The sequence below is a fragment of the Sceloporus undulatus genome, chromosome 4 (genome assembly GCF_019175285.1).
Source record: "Sceloporus undulatus isolate JIND9_A2432 ecotype Alabama chromosome 4, SceUnd_v1.1, whole genome shotgun sequence".
In the NCBI taxonomy this organism is placed as follows: domain Eukaryota; kingdom Metazoa; phylum Chordata; class Lepidosauria; order Squamata; family Phrynosomatidae; genus Sceloporus; species Sceloporus undulatus.
In genome coordinates this window covers 173,867,342-173,881,362 of record NC_056525.1, presented here as the reverse complement: position 1 = coordinate 173,881,362, position 14,021 = coordinate 173,867,342, and the positions used below count along the sequence as shown (strand labels likewise).

At 38.3% G+C, this 14,021-nt stretch overlaps 1 protein-coding gene across 1 annotated transcript; it reads right to left on the bottom strand.

Moving 5' to 3' along the window:
- Positions 1–940: 940 nt before the first annotated feature.
- MCUR1 (mitochondrial calcium uniporter regulator 1) lies at positions 941–13,751 on the bottom strand. The gene is made up of 9 exons (XM_042463758.1): positions 13,413–13,751; positions 11,492–11,611; positions 10,996–11,099; positions 9,882–9,983; positions 8,204–8,245; positions 6,716–6,787; positions 5,632–5,685; positions 2,230–2,344; positions 941–1,555 (listed from the first exon to the last, which is right to left on the bottom strand). Exons 1-9 carry the CDS (start codon positions 13,642–13,644, stop codon positions 1,500–1,502), a joined length of 897 nt encoding a protein of 298 aa, XP_042319692.1. The 5' UTR covers positions 13,645–13,751; the 3' UTR covers positions 941–1,499.
- Between the last annotated feature and the right edge of the window lie 270 nt (positions 13,752–14,021).

Sequence of the window (14,021 nt, the reverse complement as noted above, 5' to 3'; positions counted from 1 at the left end):
TTCTAGCTACCATCCTATTGCCAATTTATCCTTTAGGAGGGTTCTCAAAAAGACAGAACTCCGTCAGTGATTAGTTTATACATCTGTATTTCTCAGAACTGGTGTTACTATAAAGCAGTGCTTCTCAATTATTTTCTGTCATGCCCCCCCCCCCCAAGGAAGAAGAAAACATTTCACGCCCCCCCCCGCGCGACTGTAAATAGTATCATTTGTCTATAAAATTGTTATAAGTACACCTCTGCATAACAGAGCCTCGCGCCCCCCTTTACAGAGCCTCGCGCCCCCCCTGGGGGGCCCGCCCCACTATTTGAGAAAGGCTGCTATAAAGTAATCATTGGTAAATAATTCCAAACATTTCAATTCACTTCATAAAAAAATGATATTTTAGGGAGATCTCTTACTACTGGGCTGCATTTGAATTTTGCTTATTGTTGAACTTTACTACCAGCCCCAAGTTAATGAAACACACCCATAGGCACTGCAATCTTATACCCATTTGACTGAGAATAATTTATTTGTGTTTGCTTTTATTTGCCATTTATTTGCTCTTGAGCTGACCTGTATAGGACTGTGTGGTCAGCCTCTTATGTCCTCTACAACAGCGATGGGCAAAGTCCAGTCTGCCATTCTAGCTCAGACACTTTTGTTCAAAATCTGAAGTGACCAGAAGTTACTTCAAGTTTTTGGAAAAGATTACTACAGGCCTGGGCCCACTGAAAATAGCCTGAAATGGCCATTGGTGCCTCCTTGATGCTTATGGGGATATGACTGACCAGTTTTTTAACATTTCCTAAGAACTGAGTGAGGTAGGGTGATAGTATAGCCCTCCAACATCCTGGGGGAGCTGATGCAGCTCCCCACTTACTTCACACTGTGCTGTTCTTAATCTACAGGAGCAGTCAACATACAGAAATTTAACCCATGATAGTTCCCTTCTGTAATCATTTTTCTTCCTTTTTTAAAAAATATCAAGTTGACACTTAGGATGTGGTTTTCACTCTACTATTCATTTGGCATTTACTTTTCAATATGAACTTGTACATTACCTGTTCATAAAACATTAGCTGGATAGAAATTTACCACAGTAGATCACAATCAAAGTATAATCATCTGTTAAAACACATAGACAATTTTTACAGAATGGTTTAACAACACAAAGGAAATGTGTAAATCTAGGTTCTCCTATAATTTAATAGTTACATTTGGTTTGCTGGTAAATAATCGTAGAATTACAGTAGCCTAGAAACACATACAAATTATGTGGTTGGGCAAGGCAGTATAAAATATGGTGGCCTGTGAGACAGGCCATGTTTCTATAGATATACAGTATTGATACTTACATTTGTTTTCAGGCACATTCTTTGGTTACATTCTTCAGTTCAACAAATAAATAAAATGGCAGTGGTTGTTTGCAGTAAAGGCTACATTATTTCAGCTAGATGATAACCTATCATTTTCTAAGGCAAGACAGTACATGTTGTTTCAGAATAGATGCTTTGTTATACCCATAAACGATAAAATCCCAGTGCAACGGTAAGACATGTAAATACTGAACCTGTAAAAAAACAGAGGTGGGGGAAAAGTATATATACTGTCAAAATTTAATCCTTTTAAAAATATAAGCCTGACAACACAGAAATCTTAGAACAATTCAAAGTTCAACCTGAATCTGCCTGCAACTATGCATTGTTAGACAATATGGAAATCAAGGCAATCTGCACATTTACAGAATCACAGCCTATGATCTACATTTCTAGAACAGAAGGTAAATTTCAAAGGTGGTGGTGGGCAGGAGATGGGAAGAAGAAAGGAAGATTATATATCACAGTTCCAGGAGACTTAATACCAGACACAGTGAAATATTGTTCATGAAATCATATCAAAATGGTATCGTTCTTGAAAATATACTAGTGTATAATGCTGGCTTTTTATGGTGAAACATGTCACAAATTAAAGTTTTATTATCTTACTAAGCAGTAACAATGGAATTGTACACACCGTGATACGTACCAAAGCTTGAGCAGATATTACGTTAGAAAAAGGTGGTAAAATTCTGATACTAATCAGAGATCTCCTTGTTCTAAACTGATGGACCCACCATCACTTAACAGTTTGTACCATTTGGCAGGCAAGCATAACATTTCATATAAAGATATCAAACACAGGGATATATACAGCAGACAACTGAGACAGGAAACTAGACATATGCACTGGGACAGATCTACTTACCTGCTAAATATTTAATGTTGTCAAGTTTGTGCGATTCAAGCATTGTTTTCAGACCTGCAACTTCGGTGTCTATTTTTCTGTCCGTCTGCGTTAAAGCTCGATCTTGATGTGCATGCTTAAATGAAAGGTGGTGTTTCAATATTTAAATATTTCCATTAAAAAGACTCAAATCTATAAAAGGTAATACTGTAAGGTTTTACATAATACTTTACATTTTCTACCAATGCTGTTACCTCTAGGTTTATCCCCCGAACATCTCCTCTGTTTAGATATCAAATTGATATCAATGGGATGTTTAAAATGCAGCCATGAGGGTGCCCGAGTATGAGAAATCGCTTTGCCATACAAGGAAATCCAGTAAGCTCAGCATGGGGGAGCTCCAGAGCACGTAGACAGGATAAATTGGTTGAGATTGGTAACTGCACAATCCCTGCACTGATAGGAATGATGGTGGGCAATAGACCAGGTGCTTACATGTGAACAGAAATCCAAATGCACTCCCTTTCAGGAGCAATATTCTTTTGTCCAAGGTCATTTGCACTTACAGTCCAGCAATTCTCAACTTCCTTGCTCATTCTTCTCTTCTGGAAATCCTTTCATATCCTGAAATTTGCCCTGGGATATGTTTTGTCCTATAAAATGCCTACCAAAACACCCCCAATTTGGTTTCGTTTGAAATTCATACAGACTACTCTGTATGTATCACACCTGACTCCTCAGCATGAGCTGGCCATGCCATGGTCCCAAATAGTTGCTGAACCATTTTCCATTTCACTACAGTCCCTGATTGAAGCTACACATCTGGAATTCATACAGTATCACCCTCTGCAAACCCCTTTAAGTTGCTATCTGCTACTACCATTATGTTGTTAGTTCTTGAGTGTGTATGCATGAGTGGATGTCTTGTCTGAATGATTTTGCCTTGATCACAAATAAAATTGTGTTGAACCTGCTCCTGGGAGTTCTGTTTCTGGGAACCACCAGACATAGGCTTGATACCCGCTTTAGTTGCCTGAGCCCTCTTGGCTGCTGTCATTTGAGGGAATAAAATTCCCCTATTTGAATATTGTTACAGTATTTGAATATTTTTGGACCCTTGCATTTTGGGTAACAATGCAATTTTTTCCTTGTAAAATCCTACCCATTGTTTTGCTTAATAATATAATACATAGGGGTTCATTTGAAATTTCTCTCTCCTCACCTTTACTTTGGACAATAAACAAATGAACAAACAAACATAATTCTATCCTGTCCTTTGCCCAGTTTGGGACCCAGAGCAGTTTACAACAAATTAAAAAATATATATATTAAAAATGCACAAGATACAAAAGTTAAACCAAGGTTAAGCAACCAAAAACCAGATTAAGCAAATTAAAACCAGATTAAAACATACACTATGAAATACACACTCACGTGTACATGCACACACACACACACAAGCACAACAATGAGCCAGATTTGGAACACTGGTTAAATGAAATTGGCCTTACATAGTCACTCATCAAATACTTGTCAGAACAGAATTATCTTTACTTGTTTATGATAAAAGTAGATAACTCCAGTGTAACGTCTTTGGAAAAAGAGATTCAGAGCCTGGTGACAACCTCCCAGAAGGCCTTCTCCTGTGTCCCCACCAGATGTACTGGGGTGGGTGGGTGGAGAGGACAGATAGGAGGACCTTCCCAGAAGATCTCAAAGCATGAGCTGGTTTGTAAGAAAAAAATGTTGTTGTTGTTGTTGTTGTTGTATACCTTCAAGTCATTTCCGACCACAGTCCTTCAAATAACCTTGACCTGAGCCATATAGGGCTTTATAGGTAAAAACTAACATTTTGAATTGTGTCTGGAAATGGATGGACAGCCAGGGGGCGTTAGCAGTCTGGCTGCAGCTCTTTGGACCAATGGAAGTTTCCAAACACTCTCCAAAGGAACATGTCACTGTGGCCAGATTTTATGTCTCAAGGAATGGGCACAGCTGGTGCATAGGCTTTAACTGTGCAAATGCACTCCTAGCCACTGCTGAAACCTGAGCTTCCAGGCTCAGAGTTGAATCCAGGAGTACACCTAAGCTGCATATCTGGATCTTCAGGAGGAGTGTAACCCTATCCAGCAAAGTGTGAATATCATTTCCTGCTTTGCCTTAGAGTTAGACTGACCAGGAGACATCTGTTTTGTCTGGATTAAGTTCTACAGTATTTGCTTGCCCTCATCTAGTCCATTACTGATGACAGGCTGTAATAGTTTAGGACCAAAAGTTTGCTTGGCTAACAGTTTCCTTGGCTTTGGTGGAAGTACATTGAAGTCTCCGAGAGCTGCCAACTTCTTTCATTCAGTTAGTCTCAAAGGTGCTGCAAGATCTCTACATACTGATTCTACAGACTAGCATGGCTACATCTTTGAAGAATGGATTGCTAAGGTTACTGAGTTAGTCCAAGCTGCCAAACTGACATGGGTTTTAAAGAAAAAACCAACTGAAGATTAAAAAAAAAAAAAGACTGGAAAGCATTTACAGGTTTTTTAAAGCAATAAGAAATCTAATGGAGCAATACTTTATGACTTTGTCTATGAGTAATTTTAGTAGTAGGATTATTAGCTGAAACTTGTAATGGTGGAACAATATATTTTGTCTTGCTTTTTTCCCCCTTCACTGCATTCTGGACTGTGGAGGGCTTATAGCCTTTTTGTGTGTTAGGCTCTATCTGCACTACAGAAATAATGCAGTTCGATACCAGTTTAACTAGCATGACTCAATGCTGTGGAAATCTGGGATTTGTAGTTTTGTAATATATTCAGCCTTTTCTGTCAGAGAGCTCTGGTGCCTCTACAAATTAGAAACCTAGAAATCCATAGCATTGAGCCATGGCAGTTAAAGAGGTGTCAAACTGCATTATTTCCGCAGTGTAGATGCAGCCTTAGGGCCGAAACAGATGTCCCGGTAAAGCTGGCTTGTAGCTTTTAGATTCATGCCCCACAGCTGGCAAAAAGCTGGTTCCAGCAGCAAAGGGGGAGCTTTTTTATGCTCCTATTTGGGGTGGAAGCTGGCCAGATTGGGGCTGTGGCATGCGGTTGTAGCATGCCGCCCCCCCCCCCCCAGGCTTTCTCAGTGTTTGTTTGTTTCAGCTCATAGTTAGCTAGTGTTTAGTGTTTTAAGAACTGTTAAAACTGTTAAAGAGTTTTCATGCTTTAGTATTATATATCAGTTTTAATTATATATGAACATGTATTTTTCCTCCTTTGCCTTTTTTAGTCTTCCTTCTATCTTTATATATTTATTATGAATATTTATGTTTGTGAATTAGACAGTTTATGTTAAAAATTAATACACACACGCACACACACAGAGAGAGAGAGAGAGAGAGAGAGAGAAATACAGAGGAGACAGATCCTTCAGTTCAGTTCTTACCAATTCCACTATTTCTGTTCTCATTTTCAATAGTCTTCTGTCATTAAGTGAATACTAAAAAATAAAAGGAGTGGATCAATTTCTGCTTTAAAACAAGGTAATCATTTGCATATTTTGTTAACATTGTATTGTTATTTATAATGTCCACAAGCATCACTGCAACAGCTTCTGGCTTTAATTGCTCTATTCTTTACTCTTGTACGTAATGACCATGCCAACACCATGAATTAAGAGTTGTCAAAAATACTATCAGTCAAGATTAAGAATATAACAGTCCACCTGCGCCATATGTGGACTTCTCATACGTGGACTTGAGGTCTCATGGATGGCAAGCCTGGGAGGACATAATGGCATGTGCACCTGTGGCTCACACACGCCATGCCACGCAAAGGAACACACCCTATTCATCTCTATGGGGCTTGATCATATGCTGAATTTCCTTTATGGGGAGGGGGATTCAGAACGGCTCAACCGCCTATGGTGCGGACAGATAGTACTAGTAAATGTACACTGAGCTTGAAAAGCCATTCAATAAACTCAGCAGATTTTCTAAAAATAATTTACGCTAGTTCAGAAGGTTTTTTAGGCTGACAAAGCAATAGGTTTCTTAAGTACAGTTTAACCCCCATATCTGTGGGACTGGTAACCAGTTTTACTTATCCATGTCTCGGGAAAAAAGGTTCCTCTAGGCATCTGGAGGTCTAGGATGCCTAGCAAGACCACCTCTCTAGGTATCTGGAAGTCTTCCACCACGACTATGGTCAACTTCTGGTGGAAATATAGGGTTCACCGTTATTTGTGATTTTCATGATCTGCAGTAAGTCTGGGAATGTATCCCATGTGGATTCAGGTGTCACACTGTATAGTAATATTCAGAAGGTCAAGCTGCAGTTTGTTTTCTAGAAGACAGACATTCTACTTCCTAATCATATTTTAAATCCAGTAGCTTTGTGCAGTTGTCACCCTGCCCTACACCATTCCTATAGAGGATTTACATAATCCTTTAGACTGGCATTGGCAATGTTTCTGAACAATTATCTGTGGCACTGTTTCTGAACAATATATGAAATAAAAATATACATACCAATTCTTTCACTCTGCTTTTTTCTAGATTGAAATCTAACTTGCTGTCTGTGCGAACTTTGGAAGTTTCATCCTAGAGAAAAATTGTACAGCACTAAATAGAATGATTGTGTATTGTTATTCAAATTCTTTAATCATTTCACAAGAAAAGCAATACTGTATTTAATTTCTTTCATTTTTCTTTAGATTTGTTTATTCAAGATCAGATTTTTCTCCCAAACCTACAAAGCTATTTCTCTAACTTATTTCTGCTACAAGTACCAATTGAATGTGAGGAAAATGGATTTTCCCCACCCTAAATAGCAATAGTTTCCCTTCACTTAAAAGAAGGGTAAGCAACTTGGGAGGGGGGGGTATTTCCCATCCGCACAAGCTGCACTGTCACAATATTTACAATTTCATATTTGACCATTTCTGGTAATTTTTTAAACATGTTTTGGAATCATTGGGACATTTGAGGGGTTAGGGAGTCAAAACCACTGTGTTTTGCAATCATTATGAACCGTTTAGGGTCACTGTGGGGGGGGGGAAATTGCCCTCAAATAAACTTGGGAGGGGGCCCCTTTGGGGACTTACAAACAGTGTCCCAGAGCCATATGTAGCCCAGGGGCTACACTTTCCCCCTAAAGGCATTTGAGGAATATTTTATATTGATGGGCTCCTCTCAAGATTCAACACCTCAGCGCATTCTCAATTCCTCCCACTTTACATGAACAGGACAGGGCACAGAACCATTCCAGGTCTGGTCTTGAAGCCAGCTGCAGCTCATCATATTGGTGGCTTAAAGGTCGGCTATCCTTTTCTCTGATGAGTCAGTTAACCAGTCCCAGAGCTATTCTTTTAGTTCTTCTTAGTTCTTTTAGCACCACATCCCCTCTCTTACAATCTTCTACTCTGAAAGTATTCTTCCTGCCCTCTTCCTTTGGCAACCTCTACTGCTCATAAAGCTAAAACGGCTCCACTGCTTGTTACACCACCACTGCTGTTCCACATAAACCCTTATCTAGTTCCACTAAATTTAATTTCAACCAGCTCTCATTGCATCCAGGTGCAATTGTACTGTTCTTTCTCTCAGATTCATCATAACAGCATGTGTGATTTTACTGCCATTTTGATTCAACAGGAATTGAACACTACAGATTCGCTTGTGTGGCTCACTCTTCTAGGATAATGCTCTAAGTGACTGCTGCACAAGAGAAAACCCTTGTTTTTAGGGTTGGGCATGTGCAGTGCTCTTTGCTGAATCAACAGACAGGATTCCCAATGCCCTCACCTCTCACAATTCTATTGATTTTTTTGGTCTCAGAAGCACTCCTAGTCTTATAATGCAATCCTACATCTACTCAGAAGAAAGACCAGCCAAATCCAATGGGATTTATTCCCAAATTAATGAAGCCTGTAAAAATCTTACAGAAAGCACAGACATGCAAGTACCTAACTAAAATTTTATGTTCAGTGAGTTGTACTATTCAAGTGCAAAATTCCTTACCGTTACTTGCTTCTTTAGCTGCTGAAGTTCAAGTTTTATTTTCTTTGCAATTAAAAAGAGAAAAGACTTAACATTAACATAAGCACAGATACAAAGTAGCAATGCATTCATCAAGCACAGATTTCAAGCTATAATCATTTCAGTTGCTTTGATGCCACTGAGGCAGAGTGACCAGACATCCTCTTTTCAACCATCTGTGCAAGGGTCTGGGAGGAACTCCAAAACATCCTCCATCTTGAGCATGACCAAGAAACCTACTGATTAGCACCAATTGCTGTTCCCCTTCAACAAATGTGTCTACATGGCAGGCTGTATTTTCTGCAAATAGGATGACAGGAGGGATCCTTCTAAAATTATTTTTCCCCTAGATGCAGCAGCAGACAAGACTTGCCTCCAGAGCTCAGAGTGTTTGATTCTCACAAGGGAAAAAGGAAAGAAGGCCACTGAGTAACACCATGTTTGCTGTTCCTCTTTGAGAAATGTGTCTACAGTCCACCAGTATGTCTCCCAGCCACATAACACTACTTAACTCCAGTTCCTTCCATTCCGATTTCCAATGTTAAACCTTCTCCCCTCATCGTCCTTCCCCTCTCTGGACCATCTCTAGCCACATAACACCACTTCCCTACAGTCTTAATCTGATGTTAAAACCTTCTCCTCCAGTACCAGAGAAATGGTGTTAGATGGCTGAGAGAGGTCCAGAAAAGGAGAAGAATGGGGGGGGGGGAGCTTTTAACATTAGACAGGAAGGAACTGGAGGGAAATGGTGTTTGGCGGCTGAGAGAGGTCCAAAGAAGGAGATGGAAAGAGGGAGGAAAAGAGAAGGCTTTAACGAATATGGCTGAGTATATAATAAAATACAGTATATGTAATATAGCTGTAATTAAACCACATGAAATGAATTTATATTTATATTAGTATTTTTAGACTTTAGTTTGTAATGTCCTAAATTTTAGTGCCTTTTCCTCCTTTTCAATTATGATACCTGGCCACCCTGCACTGAGGGAATAAGAGGAGAGTCTCAAGTATCATTAAAAATCACAAAAAATTAAATAAACTGCTCATATGGAATGGGTTGGTTTCAAACATGTTAAGCAGCTTTGTAGCTTTCAACACAGCCAGAGGTAATGTATGACTTTTGCAAGCTATGTAAAGAAGGGGAAAGATACCTTCCTTTCAGAAAAACAAATTCCATGTGTACTTCAAATTCTCCGGAGCTGGGCTGCAAATGTATTTAACAGACTGTGCTAGCTGTATCTGAAGAACATAAATAACTGAATTCACTTGTATGTCATATTCCTAAAGGATATCTCACTAAAATAAAAATAACTTCACCATAGTTCACCTTTTCTGCTTTGTACCACAAGTACTGTTCCTGTTAAATTCAAATGCTATTCCCACATACTGCTTTCTATGGATGTTTTTACTGTTATGTTTCCTCTTTCAAACATATAAAAACCCACACTGAAATGCCAGATGTAGCATATAGCAAAATCAAAATTACCTGAAGGCACATACCAACAACCAACAACCCATAACTAGTCTTAATGTTTTCCTTTACTTCTACATTAGGGACTATGGTTGGGAAGACTCATGACACATTTTGTGCTAATATAATGAATAACAATTTTACTGTACTGTGGATAAATAGTTTTGGATTTTTTACAGCTGCTTTTACCTCATTTTCTGCTCGGAGTGCTGAAAATTCACTCTTCTCTAAAATAATCATATCTTTTTTCACAACACCAATATGAGACATTATCTGCTGAAGAGCAATTTCCTTTGAAAGAAAAAAAAGTATTTTAACTTAATAATATTAATGTCAATATGATAATCTGCTCTACATTCATCATAATGACAACTCTTGTGAACTAGTATTTAAGTAATTGAAAAAAGCCTAAGAACTTCATTTAGTCAAACACTGTGCAATGCCTCCATGCATAGGAGTCCCACTAGCATTCCCCCATTCTGCCCAACTAGGGATACAGATGGATAGAGAACAGATAGAGAACACCGGTACTGCCCCATATACTACAATCCACACACTCATAACACTATCTTAACACTGCTCTGATAATGTTGTATATATTCTTCTTAAAAGTAACCTCTCTGTACTAGACTAGGGTCCAAAACACACTGCAAAAATAATCCAATTTGATATCACTTTAACTGCCCTGGCTCAGTGCTAGGGTATCCTGGGTATTGTAGTTTATTGTGGCACCAGAGCTCTCTGACAGAGAAGGCTAAAAATGGTCTCAAACTGGATTATTTCTGCAGGGTCTTTTGGACCTAGGTCACATGTCAAGCAACTTATTCAAGTTATGTATAAAACTGTTTGTCAGCAGCCAGACTGAACTAGTTCTGAGGTCTTAAAAATTCATATAGCTGGTGCGCACAGATACTCAATTCCTCAAGATGCCTTTTAACTTGCATTCATGTTCTATGTTTAAAGGACAGGGAAGGAGGATGGAGTCAGGGCAGTCTTGTGCGCTGGCACCATGTCTGGAGGAACAGGACTGCACTGAACCCCAATCTCCAGGACTACTTTCCGCATAGGCATCTTGTTTGGGCCTGGAAATACTAAGCCTAAATGTACCAAATCTTAAGCATAAACATGCTCTCTTTATATAGCTAAACACATCATATAAATAGCATAAGGAATTACTTTTTAAAGTCAAACAAAACTGTGCACTTATGGCAATAGGTCTAATTTAAGTCTATGTTTAACAATGTTTAAATATTTAAAACATTTCTTAAAATTCACTTATATATTAACAAACTATTTATATAACCTGTTGTATTTTCGTGACCATGTCCTTGTATATCACATCCGTGTTGCTCTTCATAATGTTCATTAAAGCAGAAACAATTATCTCAGACTGCTGAGTAGTGAATCCTGCAACATGAAAACACTGTTATCTGACAAATATTAATTATGTGTGAGTCATATATGACATAGCCAAACAGGATCTCTGAAGTATATAATATTCACAAAACAAAAGCTATCTCTGGCAATTATTTATAGGTTAGCTTGCACATTAGAAAAGCTTAATCTTGTCCATATTAATCAACACTGCAGCATATAAAGTGTCGAGGCAGCACTAAAGCTTCCCTGAAGCTCCCATGAACTTCATTTACAACACAATCCACAGAGAAGCAACTCCCAGGGCATGTGTACATGTACACACACTGAGGCAAGTAATAACACAAGAACAGAATCCAATTACTTATACCAAAACAAAGAAACATGTATTACTATATAACAATAAATCAAATAAATCAAATTACCATTTGCTTCCAGGAGGCATACGAGGGCATGAGTGTCAAAATAAAGCTTTCTGCTTCCAGATAGAGAAAAACTAACTTTGGTGTTTTCAGACTGTGCTGGTGATGCAGAAATGGTGACATCTAAATAAGAAAGAAAAGCACATCAAAAGAAGCAACAGGATACTTAGAATAAACAAATCTTTCCACAATTACAGCCTTGGATCACTGTACAACTACATTTCCCCCTTCTGATTTAAGTGGGGACAATTTATGGTGCAACAAATCCCAAATTTATACAGGATGGATTCTTTCCAAAGTCATTATTTTTTTAATCTCTGCTGGAGTACTTCCAACATGTAGTTTCCCAATCCAGGCAAAAAGAACGGAAGGATTACAATAATAAACAATACATGCAAGAACATTTTTCATATACATCGCAGCCAGAAGAATGAGCACACAACAAATCTGAGTTATCTGTAAATGCATTACTTCTGAACAGCAAGGGTACAATATAAAGAAAGTGAAACATTTTTTGGGGGAAATCCACTTGAGTTTTAACTTGGTGATAAAGAAAAGATCATGTAAAAAAAGTACAAAACAACGAAACCCAAAATTTCCTCCCTTCAATTAAATGGCTTTCCTGATATTTAACACTCAGCAGATGGATGCTGTAGGTATTGTGACCATAGCAGCAGAACATCATGTATTATTATTACAGTATTTTTACATAGTTATTATTATCATTAGTTATTAGTTTTGTCTCTAAAGTTGCACTTTGAATATCAGGAGGTTACTTCAAAACCTTAATGACAATTTTTGTGTGCTGCATTCTGGGGAAAAAGATTTGGTAAAGCAAGACTGATCTAAAACCAAAAATCAGAGAAAGAACATTACTTCTATTTATAGTATTGCATTTTAACTGTTGGTTTTGTATGTTTTTCATTTTTCTTTTGCATTTTAAGGTGCTGTACTTCGCCTGAAGACTTGAGGAGGAGAAGGGATAACACGCAAATACATAAGTCATAATAAATAACTAAACAACAAACAAATATTTGACCACTGTTTAAAGGAAAACCAGACCTTTTTTGTTACCTGAGATCTGACCTTTTTAATTTGTTGTCTGTTTTTTTAAATCTATATAATCTTCTATTATTATCTGTTGTGTTATATGTATTTTGTAGAATGTGTGCCATTGGCAGGTTTCATTTTTGTCGATTTTATTGTTGTATGGACAGCTCTGTGTAAATCTACAGCACTATATAAATAAAGTATAATAATAATAATAATAATAATAATAATAATAATAACAACAATAATTTAAAAAAATAAACAGTTTTATTTATTTATTGATATCCGACCTTTCTCTCAAGTTAGGACCCAAGGCAGCTTACAACATACATACATACATATATATACACACACACAGTTTTAATATGATTTTTAATATATATACTGTAAAAATCATATTAAAACTGTATATTTCATATATATATATATATATATATATATATAACGTATATATACTGTGTATATATATATATATATATATATACACATATACACATTATATATATATAAAAGTATATATAAAATCATATTAAAACCGTATATATACGGGGTGTGTGTATATATATATATATAGTTAATTACATATATTATATATATGTGTGTATGTATATAAATCATATTATATATAAAAGTTTGTATTTAAAATATCATATTAAAAACCGCTTAAACTTCCTTTTCTTGAAGTAACAAGTAACTGAGATCCCAAACACACTGCAGAAATAACCCGATTTGAGACCGCTTTAACTGCCCTGGCTTCAGTGCTAAGGGATGCTGGCATTGTAGTTTATGGTGGCCCCAGAGCTCTCAGAGGCTAAATGCCTGACAAAACTACAGTTCCCAGCATGCAGTGCGGAGGCAGCCTGCTCAGTCTCACCTCTCTCTTCGGCGGCCCGCCATCGAGCCGCGTTCCTGCTGAGGAAACGGGGTCTCCCCGCCGCGCGCCTCCCGTCTCCTAGGCAACGGAGGGGGACCCGGAAGAGTGTGACTCCCAACCGCCCGGCGCCGCTGGGAATATGGAGGACCAGGCCAGGGCCTCCCCGAACCAGGGAGGACCCTTTCCTCCCTCTCAGCACCAGCCCCACGGCGCCCGCCTGGCTTCTGGCCATCGCCGCCGGAGTCGAACTTAAAGGGCTTCCTTCTCTCGTTGTCTCATGGCTACAACGCCCGACTCTTCCCTCCAACCCAAGCGCTGAAGGTTCCGGCGCACACAAGGTTCCGCTTCGGCGCGGCTACTGCGCATGCGCCATGGGAGCTGTGATTATTAGTTTCAGCAGCCATGACCAGTTTCCAGAATGCTGGGAGTTGCAGTCTTTAGGTCTATATGAGCCTTACCCTGAAAACAAGGAGGGAATATATAACCCCTCAGGTTTTCTTGGACTGTTTTGACTCCTATTACCTCTCCCTATTTGCTTTACTAAGCCTTATAGTAACTGTGTAAATTTACAGCGCTTTATAAATACTGTAAAGGTTAACAACAATAATA

What these genes read in the sequence shown, in the direction of transcription:
- MCUR1 (XM_042463758.1), bottom strand. Translation starts at nt 13,644, where the DNA reads ATGGCCAGAAGCCAGGCGGGCGCCGTGGGGCTGGTGCTGAGAGGGAGG. An exon ending in CACTCCGAGCAGAAAATGAG is followed by an intron (nt 8,246 to 9,881) that starts GTAAAAGCAGCT and finishes TTAATTGCAAAG; the next exon opens with AAAATAAAACTTGAACTTCA. An exon ending in AGCTAAAGAAGCAAGTAACG is followed by an intron (nt 6,788 to 8,203) that starts GTAAGGAATTTT and finishes ATTTTTCTCTAG; the next exon opens with GATGAAACTTCCAAAGTTCG.